The sequence below is a fragment of the Talpa europaea genome (genome assembly GCF_964194135.1).
Source record: "Talpa europaea genome assembly, chromosome: 8".
In the NCBI taxonomy this organism is placed as follows: domain Eukaryota; kingdom Metazoa; phylum Chordata; class Mammalia; order Eulipotyphla; family Talpidae; genus Talpa; species Talpa europaea.
The window spans coordinates 92,198,028-92,220,470 of NC_140075.1; the positions used below are offsets into that span (position 1 = coordinate 92,198,028).

Below are 22,443 nucleotides of genomic sequence, written 5' to 3' on the forward strand. Positions count from 1 at the left end.
TCCCCACGTGCGTGTCTGAGTGTCCAGGTGTGGTCAATGTGCAGTCCATGGAGCACTGAGCTGGGGCGAGCAGCAGGACAGAGAAACGCAGCACCACACCAAGACTTAGAAGTCCCAGACTGCATTTACCATGAGCAAGTCTGTGACCTGTGTGAGCATGCTCTCCCATTGATAAGCTATGTGTAAGATTCTGGATGAGAAAGCAGCAGGACAGCTGAGGATCTGTCTGTATGCATATGCATCTAGCCTCTAGTGCAGATCACATTAACTGTGTGATAAGGGAGGAGGGGAAGAGGACTTTGCCTCAAACTAATTTTTTTTCTCTCATATAAAGGAGCTTCTATAAAATCCTTAAAGCAAAAAACCTGAAGGATGCATCTTCTGAAATAACCAAATCACTAAAGGGGATGGAGAGTTTAAGTCAGCCTTAATGCTGATTTCCTCGTGTATGGTTACATAGTGCCTGGTGTGGGCATCAAAATACACTGAATTGGCTCTCCGTCAGAATGGCTGTGGGGGCTTTTAGCTGTCCTCATGAATCCTCAATATCTACACTCATAAAAAGGTCTTTTGAAGCATGATTTTTTTGGTAATGGTGTGTATTCTAGAACTCAATCTGATTTGATAAGAAATTAGTCATAAAACACTATACTTATTTGACAGATTAAATAAGAATTAAACCTTTTTTTTTTTAATTGTAGCTGTTGGCTCCTCTTCTTCCCCATGTTTTCTTAGATAATATCTTTGAAAACTGACCTAGCAAAACCTGAATGCAGGAAAGATGACTAAATTACAGAAGTGCTTTTCCAGGACTACCAACAGGTGTTCTGTTCTGGAGTAAGCCCGGTTACCTCTTGCTTTTTTTTTTTTTAAAGATTTATTTATTTATGCATACAAGACCTGGGGTGTAGGCCAGAGGTGGAGGGGGGATGAGAGGATTCACCAGACACAGAGTGGGGAACAGAACAGGCAGACTGACTGAAATACACTGCTGAGGGGAGCAGCGGGCGAGTTGGGAGAGGTCTGCTGCACCGTGTGGGTAGCTCCCTGGCCAGCCAGGGATCGAACTCATGCTGCAGAGGTTGCGGAGAGCTTCATAGTGCCGTGCTTAACCCCTTGCACCACCATGGAGACCCTGGTTACCTATTACTAAGAACAGTCTAGGTACAAGATACAGGGTGATAAACAAAAAGATGCATGTCAGCAGACCCATCTGAAATGTAAAGTGGGTCCCTAGCCATGCCCCCCTCCATGACAGAATGCCAGAGAAAGACTAATTCTGAAATATAATCTCACCTATGTCTGCTCTTGATTTTTAAATCCCAGTGGTTGAACTCCTTAAAAACTCCATTTTCTTTTGTTTTCCAGAACACCGCCCCGATTCGCTAATCAGTCCCCATCCCCAATCATTAATCAAAGCCTTAGCGTGTCCTAGGAAGCAAGGAGCCCTGGGGCCACACTGCCTCTTTGGTTCTCTCTCTCTGTGTCTTTACTGAGTCACCTTGCCCGGCTGTGCATCTCCATGGAGCCTCTTCAGACACATGGGTGGAGAGAGGCTGTTTTTGAGGTCTCTTCCTAACAGCCTATGTGAACGATCAGAGGATCAGAGCTTTTAGTGCCTAAAACAGATGAGACAGCTGCACAGAGAGATCTGCCAGGACATTGATAGTGGTTATCTGTTGATATTAGTGATTTTAATTTTCTTTTTTCTATTTTCTAAATATTCATGTGGAAAAAGGAAGATGTGGACTTTTTTTCTTATATAAAAGTGTCATGAATGTTATCTTTTACCTTACTTCCTCTTTGACAGTAGCATCACTAACAGACGACTGCAGTGTTAGGAAGAAGGGACCTACTCAGACTTGTTCCTGTTTAGACTAGATAGCGCTCTTGCTATTTGAAGGATCAAGTCCATTGAAAAGAAACTTTTTTTTTTAAAGATTTATTTATTTATTTATTTATACAAGCACTGGGTACAGTCAGAAGCGCGGGAGGGTGAGAGAATTCACCAGAGCCAGAGCGGGGAGCAGAGCAGGCAGAAGGACCGAAGCACACTGCTGAGGGGAGCAGCGGGCGGCAGGAGAGGTCTGCACGCCATGTGGGACCCTCCTCTGGTGGCTGGGGAGCAGCCGGGGATCGAACCAGCGCTGCAGAGGCTGCGGGCAGCTTCGCAACCCAGCGCTCAACCGCTGCACCACGGGGGAGGCCCCTGAAAAGAAACTTTTAAAGTAAGCATGATTTTCACATTGCACCTACCAATGTGAAAAGTCCACCTATTTTATAATAGTAGCAATTAAGCTATCATTTGAATTGAGCAGTTATTCCCATGGCAACAGTGTGTGAAGACTGTGCAGAAGGGGCAGAGAGATGTGTGCCTTTTCAGACTGATAAAGTTTTTCCTTGCCCTCCTTTTATCTGTATTTTCTCAAGGTTCTTTTGGAAGACCAAACAATGCTGCCAGTCATAACGTTGACTGACTCTGGTCTTAGAAGATTGCTTGGTTCAGTGGAACAGGAAGGATTTAGAGATTTTAGCACAGAGCCAGATGTGAGGTCAACCTCGCCTCTTGCATTTTCCTTCCCATCACCTGATCATCCTACCTCTGAAGCTATTGGCTGCTGCTTCTGGGCCTGTAAGAAATGCCTTCCTGAGGGTCCAGAGCTTCCCCAAGGGGAGAGCAGCTGCCCGTGGGCCAGAGGGCAGTAAGCACCTGGCATCCAGCATCAAAGAGGTCCCGCACACTGAGCCTCAGGATTGTATTTAGCAGGTCACAGGGATGGTGAAGCATGTGGGCACAGTCATCAGGTGTTGCATTTGGGGAGTGCTGTTTCCAACCTCTGCACCCCTAATTTCATTGGTCTAGAATGTTCTTGCTGTGCTTAAAGGTGGGGATGTTGTAATCATTAATGTTGAGCTTTAGGGATCCATGAGAAGTGATTGCTATCACCCAGTCTCAAAATAGTGCCTGGAGGAGCCTCATTGCTGGGGCTGGACACAAACCCAGCAATGCCTTAGCCAGTGAGCCATTCAGGATCATCTAGGAAAACCACCCTTTGGGGTGTGGAGGAATTTTCAGATCTTCATACATGCTAAACCCTGAAAGGAGCTAACAAGGAAAAATTGCAGTATTTCTTCCTCTGCAATGTCTTGAACTCCATTTGTACTGTAAGAAGAATTTTTTTGAACTTTTTTTATGTTTTTAAATTTCTTTATTTTAAAATTGGAAGTTTATTTTTTATGTTAATTTTTTTTTATTTTTGACATCATTGTTCGTTTTTAAACAATATTTGCTTCCCCCCACCCCCTCAGGTGTAGTCCTCATAGTTTCCTTCCCCAATGCACCCGTGCACCATCACCTCAGTCCCCTGTGCTCCTCCCTCCCTCCCTCTGATCCCTCTCCCGCCTCCTCCCCTGCAGGATGTCTCTAGTTTATAATTGTCTGTTTTTGCTTTGTTGTGTTTTGTACTGTTATTATTTTTTTACACTGATGTCTTATTTGGTTCCCCTATATTCCTACTGTAAGTGCAACCATCCGATATTTTTCTTTTTCCTTCTGGCTTATTTCACGGAGCATAATTCCTTCTATTTCCATCCACATTGCTGCGAATGGCATGAGTTTATCTTTCTTGATTGCTGAGTAATATTCCATTGTGAATATATGCCACATCTTGTAAGAAGAATTTTTTTTTTGCAAAAAGCAGAGGAATGACCTAAATGAATTCTGCCCCTCTTAAGCCTCGACTAAAACAGGGGGAGCAGAACCCCCACCCCTACTCTGGAAGGAAATTTCTTTAAGGGGGGAGGGGAGATGGTATACTGTTGGGCTCAGGGGCTTCATTTTTCATGAATTCTTTTAAACCTGAAACAAAAATTTAGTTTCAGGACAGAAATCCTCTTTTCCATGCCCCAAATCAAAATGCTTCTTGCCTCTGTAGCACTTCATAAATAACCCATAGGCAAGATAACACTGTGACTCTTCCCCCAGCATTGCAATCCTGTAGCGCCAGAACAAAGACTGTGTGTGTGTGTGTGTGTGTGTGTGTGTGTGTGTGTGTGTGTGTGTGAATCTGTGTCTGTGTGTCTGTGTAAAGAGCTGGAGATATTTGTTTATTGGAAGGGAAAAAACTGAGATTAAAAATTGCAGCTAGTGAAGAAGCAGGTCCCCTCCCCTCTTCCGGGCACTGCTTTGTGGCTGCCTGCGAGCCCAGGGAGGCTGCGGAGGGCGTTGGGCAGATACCGAGCCGGTGAATGGAGAGGCGGCCGGCGGGGGAGGGGCTGCCTCGGCCTGGAGGTGGAGGTGCAGCCGAACTGGGAGCTTCCGTTCAACATAAGGAATGATTTTTTCTCATCAACAGTAAGTGCCATTTCAGTCATCAGCTCTGCGCAGGGCCGAGGGGTGGCTGCCGTCTCTGTGTCTCACGCTGTCATTTTGGTTACGAAAGAAATTGCGGGTGAGATGTTGGCTGTGGAGTGTGTGCTCAGCCATCGGGGGATGGGCTCTTTCTCAGTGTCAGCATGTGTGTGGTGTCTGCAGTCAGCCTTTGACAGGCAGGGAGCGACATGAGAATGCTGTGTGGAAAATGGAAGTCCTCTGGCAACAGAAATGCTTCAAAGAGGTGATTAGCTCAAATATATCGTGATGGCCATGCCCCCCAAATCAGGGCTTCAAGATCCTGGAGTAATTGATTATCTTACTATAAAGAGGTGGAGTCCTTTAAAAAGACGCAGTTGTACTGTGTCTTTGGCAATTGACAGCTGCCCCCCCTCCCAGGTCTGAGTGTCTGTTTATTTCAGCACAAATTTAGATACTTTGACTTCCTCTCTTTCCCTTAGTATTTTTTAAATTATGCTGTCCACATAGGCATAGGAATTTTTTGGTAAATTATGCTGATCTAGGGCCTTGATAATTTAGCCGTAAACCCTAGAACATGTAGTGAATAGGACTGAAATGTAAATTATTCCATATATGTGAATTTGCTATTTAAAGCCTCCATTACACATTGTAAGACTTAGGCTTGATAATTAGAGTGATCTAATGCAGTTTGGTTTTATCTTGGAGAAAGAACAGGGCTATTCTGATCTGTCGCTAGTTAAAAGAAATACTTTATTCACCTTCATTATTTTCTGCATTTCTACCTGTTATCCCTGCAAAAGAACTTCTAATCTGCAGCTGCTCCTAGGTAAAATTCTTATTTTATTTGGGTTCAAATAAAAATATTTCGGTTTGTCTAGGTCCTCCAATAATCTATACACATGAAAATTTTCCCCTTTATACCTATAAAATTATTAGGCAATCCTCAAGACTGGAACCCAGCACTGAAAACATGTATTTTTTTTTCTGGAAAAATATGTTTTCTCCACATTATGGGGAGCACCCGAGTTCAGCACGGCAAGTGCAGCACCAGGCAGCTACGTCAACAGACTGCTCCAGGGCTCGGTGTGATGCAGCCGGGGCTGCCCTGTGCCAGCAGTCTGGTGTCTGAATGGATTTCCTTGTTTCCCAGTATTAACTCAAGATTTCAGTTTTTCCAAGAGCAGTGTTAACAAGGCCTAGCGTGGAGGTCAGTTGCTGGGGTTGGCAAAGGACACAGACTTCTTGACCTGGGAACGGGATAATTAGATTAGTGTCTGCAGGATGGAACGGATACAAACTCCACAGTGCATCTGCTGGTTCCTAGAGTAGGTCGTAACATGATTATCTGAGAAACAACATTTATTTTATATCACAGCACATTTTTGGATATTGTGCCCTCGGTGAGAGGTTGGGACAGAGAAGCAGGTTAAATCCTCTTTGGTAGCTTCTTGGAGACCTTTTTTTCTTTCCCTCCGGCCTTCCCTTCCTCTTGAATGCCTGCTTAGTGTGCCTGCTTGTTGTCAGGACTGCACTTGTCCAAGGTGGATGCCAGGTGTGGGGCACTTGTGGCAGCAGATTATTTTGTGGCAAGGCTGGGAGATACCCTAACCTTTACCTCTGACCTTCCTCCTTGCCTTTATCTCTTTAAAATTGAGCCTCTTCTTCTCTTATGAAAAAGACAACTCCAAAAGTATGAGCAGACCTCCTTTACTCTTTAAAGATGTTTGTTCATTCGTATAGTTTTAGTGGATATGACATTATTATTTTTCTTTTCTGTATTGAGGCAACATTGGTTTACAACACTGTATATGATTCAGGGGAACAGGTTCACCCCTCCTCAGAGGTATAGGACCACACCACCCCCACCATCCAAGCAGCCACAGTTTGCCCTAGAGCATTGGGCCCCATCACTCCTAGAATCCCACTCCACTCTCCCTCCCTTTCTAGCAGCCTCAAGTCTGCACTCAGATATTCATTGAGCACCTGCTATGTTCTAATACAATGTCCAAAGTAAAGCTAAACTTGATCACGAGCTCTTTGGGAATGACACCTGTATTTCAGCTATCTCTGAATCCTCAGGAAAGGCACAAAATCCAAGACAAAGCAAAAGTTAAGTGTTTATTGGAAGGAAATCATGGAGGGGCAAATGTGAGCGTTCACCATGCACACTTAGGGGCACCCTCCCCAGCTCCCTCCACCCCCACCTAGTCCAGGAGCCCCTCTCATCTCCCTGGCAGCAGTGAAGCAGCCCTGTCCTGACACAGCAGGCGTGCTCATATGCGCATGTCTCACAGGAGGCCTCCATGGGAGGAAAGGGCTTAAGGCAGTTGCAGCCAGACCAGAATACCCAGGTTGGAATCCTGCCTCTGCCATTTATTGTGACTAGGGCAGGTTATTTAACCTGTGAGCCTCAGTTACCTCATCTGTCAAATGAGGCATGCTAATAATACCAATCTCACAGCACTGTTGTGAGGATTAAATAAATTACTAACATGTGAAGCACAGCAGGCCTGGCACATATAGAAGTTCCACCTCATAATAAAGTTTGTGAATTATAAAGCATACCCAATGTAGAAATGTAGAGGGAATAGGCTAACAATATAAAGTCTGGCATTTTATTCCCACAACCCATTGGTTTTTCATGTGCTCCATTTTGGACATCACTGGGCAGAGTACCATGGTCCTGCAGAGAAGCCAAGAAAATTGCCCCTCTGCTTTCTCCGTACTCCAGCCCCCACTGCTGTTGCACACCTCACCTTAGGGTTAACCAGATTCAAGATCATTGCATCTCTATTCTTGCACCTAGGTTATTTTGTTATTTACTAGCTTCCTTCATTTAAAACTGTGCATCTTAAACCTCTTCTTTTTAAAATAAGGAGGCTGGGATTTTTACAATGGAAAGTGTCCGGTGCTGGGTGAAGCAGCGGGGCTGCCCTTCTGGGTTAGGGAGAGGCAGGACAGCGGAGGCTGCCGAGCCCCTGTGCCACCTGTGGGAAGCTCTCAGGGCCCTGCTGCTCCACTAGGTAGAGCCTTCTAGGGCGATAGCCCCTTGCAAAGCCAATACAAGTCTCCTTGTCCCGTGGGGCCTGGGGTTCCCAGCTTCTCTGGCTTTGTCTGGAGCGTTCTTTCTGGGCTCTTAAGCAGTTAGGATGACAAGACATTGGGGTCAGGAGAGTGGATCTCTAAAGCTTTGGGAACAAGTTACAACTGTATCCAGGCCTGGCCCTGGATTCTGTTACTTTCTTTTTAATAAATCATGGTGTGACTTTGAAGGGAACCTCTCAGCGTGTTTGCAGTAAGAATGTAACTTGGAAAGCTTACCTCCTTGAAAAATCATCATAACCATAAGCTCTGGGTACTGTGCCAACTGCCTTTCATGTATTTATCTCATTCAACCCTCCAGCCACCCATGAAGGAAAATGTTCTGTTAACAGCATTCTCAGATGAAATTGAACAGAGCCAGGATTCAAACCCAGGCCCTGACCACAAAGTCTGTGCTCTCTTCAACTTCAAACTCTACAACCTCCTTCTAAGCTTGCCTACCTCAGAGCACTATTGAGAATAAAATATTTATGGAAGGACTGGGCGCTCCAGTGCCATAGAAATGGGGTGTTAGCATCACGTAATCCCAGTTGGCAGTAATAAGAGCAGTGTCCTATCGAGCACTTACTGTATGACAAAGGCTTTCCCTGCAGCCTCTTGTTTTGTCCTCCACTCGACCTTCAAGGTGGGATAGTTTTCCAGATAACAAGGAAACAGGGAGGTTAGGTTCCCTGTTAGGCTCACAGATATCGATGGTGCTGTGGGACTTAGACCCGGCCCTGCTGGCCTCCAGAGCTCTGGCCTTAGCTTTGCCTCTGTGCTCCTACCTACCTGAAGCATGAGAGACAAGAGAGGCCTACAAGAAATGAGGGTACTAGACAAAAGTATCTTCCCTAAATCATGAACTACCTGGTAATAGAGCTGCAGCCAGAAGTCAATCCCCAAGGTTGATTTGGTTGATTGTAAGATGCAAACACACACACACACCCCTCTCTTTAGTTTACTTAATAATAGCATGTAGTAGAAGTACTTGTACACATTTGTTCATTCAACAAACATTTCTTGACACTCCCTACCAGGTAGTATGGGATGTGCTGTGCTTGCAGAGGGAGCAAGCCCAACGGGCCTGGCAAGCGTGGGCTGTGTGATAGGAGCACAGTGAACAGGGATGCAGACAGGACCTGGGGCAGGAGGGCCTGGGTGTCATGGGAACATGTGGGAAAGGCCCTCAGCTGGTTGAGGAGCAGTGGTAGAAGCTTCAGGAGGAGAGGAGAAAAGAGTACAGTGCTGGAGGCAGGGCATCTTTGGGAGAACTGAAAGCTTGTGGCTCTGGAAATGGTCCGCTGGTTAGACTGGTGTGTGATGGTAGCACGAGAATGTGGAAGGGTTTTGAGCATGAATCAGATTTGCCATCTTGAATGGACACTGGCTACGGAACCAAAGGCAGGTAGGAGGGCTGGAAGCTGTTCATGAGTTAGGGAGACGTGTGGTGATGGGAATATGGTATCCTTTCTGCAGGTCAAGGTCAGCAGCCCACATTCTCTTTCTGCTGCCAGAAAGAGATGCAGTGCTGACAGCACCCCATGTATTGATAAGTAGGAACTTTCCAGGAGAGCCATCACTTCTGGTCTCTGGGATTCACTCAAATCCCATGGGCCACCAAAAACAAGCCCTCGCTCGCTTTACTATAGGACTTTTGTGAAAGCAGTTTCTAGAAGCATTTTATCTCAGGATCTGTATGAAGATTGTTTTCCCTCGGCAGCTGTGTCATTGCCCCTTGACAGTTCAGTGATGTGCCCGTGCCACGTCTCCAGATGCATGTGTGTGAGTTCAGATCTGATCCACACTGCGTCAGCCAGGTTGGTGAGGCAGATGGACTTAGAGCTGCTTACAGATATAATTAAACCCTCCTTTTTCTGTTTTTGCCTGGCAGAGCTGTCCCATAATGGGCTGGTTCTCTGCATATGACAACCCCAACCCCTCACAGTAGACATGGTGGGTTTTGGCATAAGTTCAACAGTTGCATAAGGAGAGGGGACCATAAAAGGCATCTCAGGTCAAATCCCACCAAATGAACCAGACGTGTAGCATCTTTGACACATCGGGGAAGCCAGTGGCTGCAGCAGTGTTGGCATACCCGAGACAGACACCCGCTGGAAGTCAGATGTGGTTATTTTAACCTAGAGAGCGAAATCTCTGCTTTCCTCTGGAGCCCCCTTTTGATGGATTTGGCCTCAAGGGAGCCCACTGTGGAAATGATAGGACTTCACCTTTGCACGAGTGGGTAACTCGGTCCACTCGAAAATCAGCTGGAATAGCATTTTGTAAAGTTTCATCTACTGTGAAAACTCCTATCTGGGAGTGTGAGAGTTCTTCCTGCTATGAAATCAACAACTGAGATAGATTGCCCCTTCCTTCCACCCCCGACAGGCGCTTTTTTCTCGCCACTAAACATCAGGCTTGTGTTTTGCTCCTCTTTCCCCCTGCAAATATGTTTAGGGTGAAGAAGCTGAAGGAGACATTTGCTTTTATTCAGCAGTTGGACAAAAACATGAGCAACCTGCGCACCTGGTTGGCTCGGATTGAGTCCGAGCTGTCGAAGCCTGTGGTCTATGACGTCTGTGACAATCAGGAGATCCAGAAGAGGCTCGCCGAGCAGCAGGTGGGAATGAGACAAGAGCCTTCCTTAGACAGCCTTCCACAGCCACTAACTCAAATCTTCCAGCGAAGGCCGCGTGTTTTTACAGGTTGACGTTTTGTGATGTTGCTTGGTTTTTTTCCAGGCAAAGCTGACCACCTGCCTGTCAGTGCTCTTATACATGACAGGCTTCCCCCTCTCAGCACCCACCCTCCACCTCTTGTGAAATAGTTTGAATAGTTTTTAAGACGCGTACTTTAACTTTACTGCTGAATAAGGGTGTTGGTTTGTTGTTGCCGCTTTTTACTTTGACCTTTGTTTTGTTTTCACTAATATGGCCTGGAAAGGCAATGAGTTGGGGGTGGGGGGAGTAATTTTCCTAGCCAAGAGAAAGTTTTCATGGGGCAATACTCTGGTGTGTGCGATAGAGCTACCAAAAAAAAATGTATAATAATAAACCTACTTGACCGATAGCTTAGGAAGCCTCTGCTGTGCATTTATAGTCTTGGTTTTGCACCTGCTGGGCCAACCCTGGAAATTCCACAGTTTGAACACCGCTGAGTCCTGCCACCTAACCTGGTGGGTCCTTTTTGTATCACTGATGTATCGAATCCTCGTCCCTGTCTTTCAGGGGCTCACATTCATATGCTCCTCCTCATGTGCTGCCTGACCATCTCTGTCTTGAAAATAGTGCGTTTATAGTATTCTTTCGGTGGTTTTCCTTCACCTCTGTGTTCCGCAGACCTATGAGCATGTTCTCTTTCCCCATTTAAGCAACCTGGGCAGGATCAGATTCTCAGAGTCAGGTCCATTATTTTCATATCACCTCCAAAGCCTTGGTGTTCGCTGCCTGTCAGCACACCAGGGAGATTCGCCCTCATCTCCCAGCTTCTAGAGTCATAATTGGGAGCTGAGCCTTTTTCATCAGGTGATCAGCAAGGCCACCCCTTGATAAATTCTACTGAGTTCAGGTCAGTCCTGTTAATGGTGTTAAGTGACACCTCAAGTTACCGTACCGCAGAGCGAAGTGTTTGCTATTATTCTTGACTTAAACCTTCATTCAGTCTGTTTACAATTACTCTTTAAATGATACCTAGCTCTAATTTTCTGGCTAGTATGATTTAACACTGCTACATAATAAAAATACTGGTTTTTCCACTTAGCCTGAGAAACCTAAGTATGTCTTTTTTCCTTGAGGTCATATGAATCCTGGCTCTGCTTTGTAGACAGCTGAATGATACCGAGATAAATACCATGTTAATGGGCACTGATGGCCTTCCCAGTGGAGTACAGCTGCTGAGCATTATCAGCTTTCTTGGCCAGTTTGAGCCAGTTGGATGAATTTCTTAAGTAATCTTTGATAGGCCAGGCCTTGCAAATAACTGTTTACCCTGAGCGGTGAGTTTTTTCAGGTAGATAGTTATTCCTCTTAAACTCACTGGTCACATTGGGCAGGGCCTAATAATATCTGTTAACCTTTTAAAAAATCTGTAGTGTGACAAAGCATCATTAAGTTGCAGGGAATTAATTCCCAAGAGTATACAATTCGGAGCAGCTGCCAGCCTCTTGGCCTTGCTTCTTCCTACGCTGTGTAATTTCAATCTGGTTGATGTGAAGTTTTCCTCTACAGAATTCAATCATGGAATTCTTAGCCCTGGTTATAAAAGAAAAATTACAGCTTTGGCTCAGGACTACTGTCAGTGTAAAGAAATTAGATGTTGTATTAGTTTTCTATGGCTGCTGTCACAAATTACCACAACATTAGCAGCTTAACAAATATATTTCTTACAGTTCTGGAGATCAGAAATCTGACACAAGGTTAGGATCAAGGGTTGTCAGGACAGCATTCCTTGCTGTCAACTCTGGTGGAGAATCCATTTCTTTGCTTTTTCTAACTTCTGGAGGTGACCTGGATGTCTTGGCTCACAGCCCCATTCTGCTTCTTCAAAGCCAGTGGTCTCATATGACTTTCCTCAGAATTTGGACGTAGGAGGAGCCTGACTCATCCAGAATGGCAGAACAGGCTTCTCTCTTACTCCCACCTCCACCTGCAGTCACAATGGTTGCAGAAGAAATTTTCTTTAGATGGTCAATGAAAATGCCATGCTCTTATATAGGTTTTCCATTTTTCCCTATAACCATGCATCATTTTCTCATTGTGAACCCTCTTTTTCCTGAGTCATGAAACTGCATCACTGTCACCATCATAGGATAAGATTCCAGAGACACCCAGCCCACCCCCCGCCCCATCCCTGGCAGCTCAGCCTTGGCTGACCCCCATCTGTTGGGGCAGTGGGATCTCCACACCCAGATTCTTCCCTTGGGCCTGCGGAACCCCAGGCAGGGCTCGTGGGGAGGCTGCAGACACCGCACTACACGCACCACTGGTGGGAAGAGGGGCAGGGAGGAGGGGGCAGCACAAATGACTTAGTAGATTTAAGGATTCCGTGACCTATAAAAGAGTTCCTGTTGCTGAAGTTTTAGGTTCCAATGAAGAGACTCAGCCAGTTTCCATGGATGGTGAGCTCTTAGGAGGGGGTGCTCCCTGCTATTCCTACCCCCTCACAGAGTCAGTCAACAAATCCATCCTCATTTGGTGCCAGTGTTTAGGCTCCATGCCAGGTCTGCAGCATAAGGTCGCACAAATTGAGAGGGACTCCGTCTGTGGTGCTGGTTCCAAGGTGGAAATGCCCCCAGGACTGTGCCGCCCTGGGCTGGAAAACTTGGGGGGCCTGGGGATGTGGAAGAGGTCCCTGGATGCCGACCTGCCACCACCATCACCACCTCAAGGTGCTTCTCCCTCTCCTGCTGCAGGACCTGCAGAGGGACATCGAGCAGCACAGCGCGGGCGTGGAGTCTGTGTTCAACATCTGCGATGTGCTGCTGCACGACTCTGATGCCTGCGCCAACGAGACCGAGTGTGACTCCATCCAGCAGACCACCAGGAGCCTGGACAGGCGCTGGAGGAACATTTGCGCCATGTCCATGGAGCGGCGGATGAAGTAAGGCCCCAGCTGCGCGCGTGTCTTTAGTGTGGCCAGCCCGGCTAGGGCTCCATCCTTCCTAAACCCCTTCACCTTGAGACCGAGAAGTCTCAGTAGTCGTGACTGCTGTCTATTAAAGGAATGAGTCAAGACAATTATAATGGGGAGGATGTGTTTCCCAGCTCCCTGTGTCTCAGGGCTTAATCGTGGCTGCCCGCTGTCCTCTGTGTCCCCCCCGGCCCATGTTGCTGACCTCTGTGCTTGGCGTTCCAGGAAAGAAGGGGTCTTGGGGGGAAACCATGTCCCTCCTTACTTCCTAGAAGGGTGAGCAGGGGCTGTCTACCTGAACGGTGGCAGTGCAAGGTGGGTGGGGAATGGGGCCCATCAAGGGAGAAAGAGAAGGAAGGTCATGGTGGAAACAGCCGGCTGACAGGAAGTTGCTTTGCTCCCATCAGAATTGAGGAGACGTGGCGCCTGTGGCAGAAGTTTTTAGATGATTACTCCCGCTTTGAGGACTGGCTCAAGTCAGCCGAGAGGACGGCGGCCTACCCCAATTCCTCAGAGGTCTTGTACACAAATGCCAAAGAAGAGCTGAAGAGGTTTGAGGTAAAGCCCCCTCCCCTTCCCAGTGCTCCCCATAACCAAGCTTGCAGCAGGCTTAGGGGAGGCCACTGGTGGCCCCTGCGTGGCTGGCCTCCCCCGCCCCTGGCCAGGGCCGCCCCTTCTGTAACCTGCCAGCCGCCACTAAGAGAGCTTTGCAAGACATTGCCCATTGATGCCAGCTGCCAAGCCGTGAACTTGGAAGCCTGGCCTTTAGCTAGATCAGAACAGCTGAAGTCAGCCCTCTGCCGCCATTCAGTTTGGGGATTCACCACTTGAAGCAGGTCCTTTGGGGGCTAAAAGGGGGCACCCTGGCACCCCGCCTGCTTGGCACTGACAGCTCCTCTGTGTGTGGTGTGGCGCAGGCCTTTCAGCGGCAGATCCACGAGCGGCTCACTCAGCTGGAGCTCATCAACAAGCAGTACCGGCGGCTGGCCCGGGAGAACCGCACGGACACGGCCAGCAAGCTGAAGCAGATGGTGCACGAGGGCAACCAGCGCTGGGACAACCTCCAGAAGCGCGTCACGGCCATCCTGCGGAGACTCAGAGTAACCTCCTCGATGCCGCCCGGGTGGTTTGTGTGTTCAGGGAGAGGCGATGTGCCGTGGTGGGCTTGGAGCAAAGCAGCGGTGGGGAGACGGTCTCTTTGAGGGCCTGAGCCGTCTTAATAGTCTGCCAGCTCGGCCTTCCCTTTTGTACAGCCCCACAGTGCCAGTGTCCATGTGTTTAAGGAAGCGTTTGCCTAACAACAGACTTCCTGGGCAAAGCCTGTTTGTGTGACGTGTGTTACCAAGCACCTCTTTGTCACACTGCCGTGACCCCTGAAGGTGTGTGTGTCTGCCAGCTCAGAGACCACCCGCGGAGCTGGGGCACTGCCATCTCTGAGTCTGAGAAGAGGCCTGCTCTGCCCATCTGTCAGTTTTATGTGTCCTGTTGGTTTTTGCACCGTGAAGGGTGTGGACAGAGCCCCCTCAGCATTGTGGGGTTTAAGGACAGCAATGACCCTCTGAGTTTCAGAACACAGCTCACCTCAGAGATTGGCTTTTTTAATGTACACAATTCACCTTCGATGTCTGTAATTCAGAAGACATCATATGTCAGCCTTGGTGAGTTCAGGTATAAACTGACAGGATGGGTGTGAGTACTGGCTGCAGGAAGTAATTTTAATCCCCAGTCCTGTTCTCAGGGCTGAATACTCTGAGATTCTGGCTTTTTCTTTTTCTTAATCCTCTCAAGAAGAAATGAGTTAGCTTTTCAGATAACCCCCTTGCAATAATTTCTTTATCACCGCTGATTTAACTGTTGCCAGTAGAGACCTTCATTTAGCACTGAAGAGTTCATTTTTCTGAAAATCAGCTGCCTGTGAGGTGGTAACCTGAGAGGCATCCTTAAGTAGAGGTGACAAATCCCCTCTGGATCTTTCTCTGGGGAAACACATTCAGAATTACATCAGTGCAGGCAAAGGAAGTGCTAGGCCAGCTTCAGCCTAGAAGTCAGTAGTTTTCCACCTTGAAGCTACTTTTAAAGCCTTCTGTCAAATAAAAGCTTCTGTAGAGGCAAACGGTCTGGACCATCAAGGGGGTTCCTTGAAGAGCAATTTTGGAAAATCACCAATTTATACTAGAGAATTATAGAATTTCAAATGCTAAAAGGACCTTGGAGATTGTCATCAACATCCCACACCCTCATTTGCAGGAGAGGATGCTGAGACTCAGATACATTGGAGGAGGGAGGCATCCCAAGTTTCTGGCCCCACGTGGCCCTCTGAATGTCTTGTAGGGTGCCCCACGGGCAGGTTTCTGAGAATTCTGTGCATGCATTCCTTTTAGCCAGAAGTAGCCTTGCTGTCTACCTGACATCAACACAAACGCAGTTTCCTTTGCCTTTCACAGCATTTTACCAACCAAAGGGAAGAATTCGAGGGGACCAGGGAGAGCATTCTGGTGTGGCTCACAGAGATGGACCTACAGCTGACCAACGTGGAGCACTTCTCAGAGAGTGACGCCGATGACAAGATGCGTCAGCTGAACGTAAGGCCATTTACTTAGTTCTTGGTAAAAGAACATACCTTTGCAGAGTTGGCCACCTGATACCCTGAGAGCAGATTCCAGAGTCGTTAAACAGCCAGACTGCTGTTTATAGCTGGACATATAGCTGGGTGATCACGAGCAAGGATACTGTTCCCTGTGGTCACTAGAACAGACCATTTGTTCCTTTGTCATTTATAACCATCCAGGGAGAGGACACATTACAGGCTCCAAACAGAATTTGGTAAGGAGCTGTTTCTCCGGCAATCGAATGCATTATGCTGGGAGCAATAGGAAGAAAGTCTGCATAAAGAGTGGAGCCAAGAGCAGATACCCTCTGCTTCCACAATTGCAATATCTGTATGATACTCTTACTGCACTTAATTTCCTCTTTGGCTAGATTTTACAACAGGTTGAAAATAGAAATTTGCTTGTTCTAATATAATGGCACCAATGAATGTTGTGTCAGCAGAAGTAAAAAGCTCATTGGCATCTTACTGTGGGAAATTGTCTCTTTCCACCAAGTGTCAATAAGCTAAGTCCTCTCCCCTGCACCCAACAGTAGTAAATGTCCAGCCATGTCAAACTTCCAGAATTATTTTAATTGGAAAAGTTGGTGCCCAGGACAGGAAGGAAAACAGTACGTCCAATTATTTTAAGTTATTAAATCTTTATTGTCACTTGGCTAAAAATGGATGAAGCTGGAGTATGAGGAGAAGGAACAAAGTAATAATCACCCTTGATGTTGCTTCTGTGGCCCTGTCCTAAGAAACATTGGATCCTCAAGGAAAATTCTTTCTTTGAAATCCTTTCATTTTTTTGCATGCTAAATAGGGTTTCCAACAGGAAATCACACTAAATACCAACAAGATCGATCAGCTGATTGTGTTTGGGGAGCAGCTCATCCAGAAGAGTGAGCCCCTGGATGCTGTGCTGATTGAAGATGAGCTGGAGGAGCTGCACCGCTACTGCCAGGAAGTGTTCGGCAGGGTCTCCCGGTTCCACCGGCGCCTGACCTCCCCCGCGCCGGTAAGGGGGCCGCTGCCCAGGGACCCTTCTGGCTGCTGACAGTTGGTTTTGACCAGATTTTTCTACCTGTTCCACCTGTGCCATGACCCCTAGGAAACCTCGATAACTTCTGGTCTTGCTCATAGTTGTAACTTGAGGGCACACTGACTTTTCTCTCTAGCTTAGAGTCTCGGAGATTTTATACTTGTGTCTTATTCGTACTTTGTTCTCCCCTTTGAAGTGTCAACAGCACCAGCTTTCAAAAGCAACTGTGGTGTTTACCTTGGGAAACCTTTGGGGAGTTCAGGGGAGTTAATGCCATTATTGAAAGTTCCTTGCGTCTCTGTGCCAGAAGCGCTCGTGAGGGGCACAGACCAACATGGCTGGTTGATGTTTCTTTTTTGGGGTCTCCAGCTGGCTCAACACCATTGTTTCATCAGACATAGCTTCAAAATTTACCCCATATTCGTTTGTTTCTAGCTGTTTTTCTTGGGTGGACAGAGGCATTACCTCTCAGGGGGAATAAGATTATCTATGCTGAGCACTAAAATTGGAGGATGAAAAAGAAAGAATTGGCCCATCTGGTCCTTAAAGTTGTGAATTTTATCCAGAACATTCTAATGGCCTTAAAAAAAATTTGTAATCCTAATTTTCTGATTTTGCTTTTTTTAAAAGATTTTATTTATTTATGCATACAAGAGCTGGAGTACAGGCCAGAGGCGTCGGGGGGTGATAAGAGGATTCACCAGAGACAGAATGGGGAACAGAACAGGCAGATTGACTGAAATACACTGCTGAGGAAAGCAGCGGGCACGGCAGGAGAGGTCTGCTGCGCCACATGGGTTGCTCCCTGGCCAGTCGGGGAATCGAAATTGTGCTGCAGAGGCTGCGGATTGCTTCATAGGTTGCATCTTAACCCCTTGCGCCACCAGGGAGGCCCATTAATTTTCTGATTTTGGAGGAAGCTGCCATTACTCCTCAGTGAAACTTTGGCTTCCACTTTCTTCTACATAAAGTTGTTTGAGATTATCAAATTTTTTATTTTTTCTAGGGACAAAGCTGGAGTTTGTGGAAAATAGATTTTAGACACCCACCCCACCTCTATCCCCACTAGATCATCTAAATTGGAGTAACTAGACAGGGCTTGGGAATTTGATTCTTTTTAAAATGGCCTCAGATATGCTGATGGTGGCCATTTAGGAACTGCAGGACCAACTCCTATAAACACACCAGCCTGCGATTGGTTAATTCTGAAATCTGCATCCTCCCATTTTAGGGCTTGGAAGATGAAAAGGAGGCCTCTGAGAATGAAACAGACATGGAAGACCCGCGGGAGATCCAGACTGACTCATGGCGGAAAAGGAGAGCGAGCGAGGAGCCCTCGTCTCCTCAGTCCCTCTGTCAGCTGGTGCCCCCTGCTCCGGGGCCTGAACGGTCTGGCTGTGAGACCCCCGTCAGTGTGGACTCCATCCCCCTAGAGTGGGATCACACAGGTGATGTGGGGGGCTCGTCCTCTCATGAAGAAGACGAGGAAGGCCCATTCTACAGTGCACTGTCAGGTAACAGCCCAGGTTTCCAGAACCCTTGAAACGGACCCATTTGGCTGTGATTTTAGCGCATGAGCAACATGGCCAACTCTCATGATCGAGAGTCCAGCTTATGACTGGCCCAGTCATCCTGTGACTTCTTTAATTCCATTCTGCCCACCTGTGATTGACCCTAGAGTTTGCTCACAATGAATACAGGTGGGATGGAAAGAAAAAAAAAAAACCAAATTCATGTTTCGGACATTAAGGCCATTAACTGACACCTCTGGCTGTTTGCGAGGCTCGTCAGTGAACTTTTCAACTGAGGTTTTTTTTTTTTTGGTGGTTTTTTTTTTTTTTTTTTTTTTTTTTAAGATTTATCCATCTATGCATACAAGAGCTGGGGCATGGGCCAGAGATGCAGGGGGTGAGAGGATCTACCAGAGACAGAGTGGGGAACAGAACAGGCAGACTGACTGAAATACACTGCTGAGGGGAGCAGTGGGCGAGGCAGGAGAGGTCCTCCGCGCCACGTGGGTTTCTCCCTGGCCGGCTGGGGATCGAACTTGTACTGCAGAGGCTGCATACAGCATCACAGTGCAGTGCTTAAACCTCTGTGCCACCAGGAAGGCCCTCAACTGAGTTTTTCAGAGTATCAGGAGAGTGTCTCCTTTCTCTGCACTCCACTTCCCCACACTTCTTCAGACAGCCAGAGTTAGTTGGCTGGAAAATCCTGTTTTTTCAAAGCATTTTAATAAAACAGATCAAGGGTAGTTACTTTTCTCCTTCCAGCTGACAATGTTTCTACTGTTTTAACTTAATAGTTGGGCATTCATTCATCTACAGACGCCTGCAGTGAGGAAAATGACATTATTCTTTTTCAGATATAGAAATCCCTGAAAATCCTGAGGCATATCTTAAAATGACCACAAAAACTTTGAGAGCGTCTTCTGGTAGGCCCCTGCCCATGCATGTATCTCGACATGGCAGCATCCCGTGGCACATACTGCATCTAAACCTCGCTCCCATGTCATGTCTGACCTCTGCCTTCTGTGACACCATGCGCCTCAGTCCTCGCGTCATGGTGTATTTACACTGCTGTACTCACACATTCCTGCGTGCTCATTCCCAGCCCCGCGACCAGAGCAGCCTCGATGCCATCCCTCTCCACCCCGCAGGCCTGTGCAGAAGGGAATTTTTCATGATGCCTATTTTAATTTTTATTTTCCCTCCATCTAACCGAAGTCTTGTTGGCGCTGGCCAAGCTTTCTTCATGGTGGCTTGGTTTGGAACTGTTTCCTTGCTTATGGTGATTTTCTCGGAGGAGAGTGGGGTTGGGGGCAGCGGGGGCAAGGGGAGGTAAGAGGCACTGTTGCATTTGCTGCAGGAGAAGAAACCTTACATTCCTTGACTGGTGGCTCTTTTATTCCCTGCCCCGTCCCCATCTGTAGTGCTGGGGGAAGAGTCTCAAGTAACCCTTTGATCCCCAAGCCCACCCTCATGCTCACTTCCCCTATCCCCCGACTCCTGACAGGCCTTCAGCCCTCTTGGCCCCTGACCTGGCTGCCCAATATCCCCATTACTAGGGACCCCAGCTCCAAAACACCACTCATCCCACAGCAAATCCTCTTTGTTGTGCTCCATCGTGCATCGTGCACCCATCTAGCGGAGGCCCAGTGTGGCTCAGTTGCATGACTCATTCCATTCCCTTCTGGGACATAGTGACATTTTGCAAACACGCATGCTTTGCAAGGAAAGCTGCAGAACTCATACTATAACCTGATGCCATGTTACCCATGACCCTTTTTTGTCACTAAATATGAATCTTTGGTTAGAAGGAATGGACTGTCACTTGCTACTTTTCCTTGCAGGTAAATCCATTTCCGAGGGCCACTCATGGCATGTTCCTGACAGCCCTTCCTGCCCCAAGCATCGCTACAAACCAATGGGAGGTGACAGGAATGTACGGCCCATCCCCCCAGATTCCAGTACCCCTTATAAACCGGCCTATGTAAGTCTTGACCCCACTGAGAATATAATTCAAGTGCATTAGTAATAGCTAAAAATATTTAAGATTTTGGTGCATACTGTATGTGCTCGCTGCCTGGCTACATTTTGAGTTGGTTTCCCATGGCGCCAATCTCTCTGCTGATACTTGGCTACGACTCTATACAACTCTAGCATGACTGACCAGAGTTAAATACAGGTTTCTGGCCCAACACCATCTTTGTGTGTGTGTGGACATACAAATGTTTGTCCACATAATACCCCTGTTTCCATCACCCATGCAAGTAGTGGAGAAGCAAAGCGCTGGCTTTCCTGATTTCCCCCAAAGCTTTGTTATATTTTCCTTTTGACCACACATCCTATTAAAGTACAACTTCATATTCAGACAGTGTGCTATGGCAGATGGGGTTTGAATCCTAGGCCTGCCAGTCATTTGCTCTGAGGCCATAAGCACTTTATTCTCAGGGAGGGACACTTACAAGAGGGCAGACATACCCTACACCGTTTTAGCAGGATAACCAACTTGAAGGTATAAAGAAGGCCCTCAGAAGTGACCTTCATCATTACTATTACTGCTGTTATTTGCTGTTTATAGCAGTGACTGTCCCTTCTTCATTACATTTTCCTTAGGCAACATGAAGCCTTGGCGCTCTGGCTCAGCAGCTGTTGGGGGTCAGCCAGCCTAGGGTTTAATGCTGGTCACAGATTGTTCTCAGTACAGAGAATTAGTGACGAGCAGGTTAAAATTAAAATGCCTCGCGTATGGCTAGTGCCATTACAGAGGGAAACAAGCAATGTAAGTACCACTGGATATACCCTCAGAATATCCTCCAGGTCTAGGAGAGAATATTGCTAGATAATTGGAGAAGATTCTGCCAGTACATGCTCATTTGATAATGGCTTCTCCATGCCAAATTCAGAAACTTTTCCTCTTGCTTAGAAAGCAGTAATCATTTTTAATCTGTTCTTCTGTGGTGCAGAATAAGATCTGCCAGTCTCAGGGGAGGTACCCCAGCACCTCAGCCTTGCTTTACATTGAGTGCCACATGGTCTGGCTTCTCTAGAGATTGTGTCCCTCACATGGCCAGTTGCAAAATTCAAACTGATTTTTGTATCTGAAATGAGACATGTCACCACAAAAAATGAAGGGTTTTGTATTTTTTGCATTCCACACAAGGATGCTATGTGGACACCATCCAGAGAAGGCATAGCTTTTCTAAAAAGGACACATTTATTTTTGGAAAGGCCTGAGATAATAGCCCAATCAGCTCTGTGATAACAGAAGAGTCAGTATGTGCAAGAAGGATAATACTTGGTAATGAATGACCCTTGGAGGCGGATTTATCCTTTGTGTGCTTCTGATTCCTGGTGATGATGATGCCAGCCAACTCTACAGAGTGCCTGGGCTAACTAAAATTTTGTAAAATGCTGCAAATATAAAAGTACTAGCACAATAGAATTCTGCTGAGTCTTTTTACTGTCTTTGTGTGGTTCTTAGGAAGTCTGTAAATTAAATCAGGCTGTTTAACCCCCATGATTGATATCTCACCCACTTGCCTTGCTGAGGCTTTGTTTCCGCGGGCCCTTAGATGCCATCTGCATTACTAACAGTCACTCTCTGAAGGAAAGGGACCACCCAGATAATCATTTCTCACCTAGGTAACTGTTCAGACCACCTTTAAAGTGTATAGTTGGTAATTGAAAAATTGACTTATTCCAGGTAAAGCTGCTGTTAGCTCCCAGCACCGACAGTGGCAAAGAAGAGCCACAAGTCTTGAATGGCAGCTCAAGACAGGAAGATGATGGCCTGGCCGGACTGACTGGGCAGCAGTCAGGTACAGTTCAATTAGGCAGTTGGGGAAAGTGGTGGCAGTAAAGTCTGGTGTCTAGGGTTGACAGGGATCTACTTTAAGCCACTGAATGACAGAACATTAACTAGGAATCGATCGACTATATGATTCACCTAAACCGCTACCTTACCCTATAGCAGTCGATGTAACTTTACAATCCGCTGACCCGTATTCAGGAACACAGCTCTTGGGCTGTTTTACTCTGAAACTATTCTCTAAATATAGACAACATGGGGCCCCATGTGGTGACATGCATTCATGACTTCAACTTATAGGAAATGATCACACATGAAGGTGATGGTCAAGACTTGTGTCAGGTGCCTCCTCACTTGGCCGGTCACTATGAAAGGAATCACTCAGCTACGTCTAAAGTACCAACGTAGTACTATTCAAGCCAGTAGTACTGA

At 46.9% G+C, this 22,443-nt stretch overlaps 1 protein-coding gene across 1 annotated transcript in view; it reads left to right on the plus strand.

The window, feature by feature from the left end:
* The window catches only part of SYNE2 (spectrin repeat containing nuclear envelope protein 2), a gene marked incomplete at both ends in the record, with an annotated part of 255,875 nt that overhangs the window by 227,697 nt on the left and 5,735 nt on the right, over positions 1-22,443 (plus strand). Inside the window, 10 exons of the mRNA XM_084241092.1 lie at positions 9,896-10,058; positions 12,849-13,036; positions 13,474-13,624; positions 13,984-14,166; positions 15,511-15,648; positions 16,480-16,674; positions 17,930-18,212; positions 19,064-19,132; positions 20,051-20,190; positions 21,907-22,021. Coding sequence (XP_084097218.1) covers positions 9,896-10,058; positions 12,849-13,036; positions 13,474-13,624; positions 13,984-14,166; positions 15,511-15,648; positions 16,480-16,674; positions 17,930-18,212; positions 19,064-19,132; positions 20,051-20,190; positions 21,907-22,021 — 1,625 coding nt within the window. The remainder of the gene's footprint in view (positions 1-9,895; positions 10,059-12,848; positions 13,037-13,473; positions 13,625-13,983; positions 14,167-15,510; positions 15,649-16,479; positions 16,675-17,929; positions 18,213-19,063; positions 19,133-20,050; positions 20,191-21,906; positions 22,022-22,443) is intronic.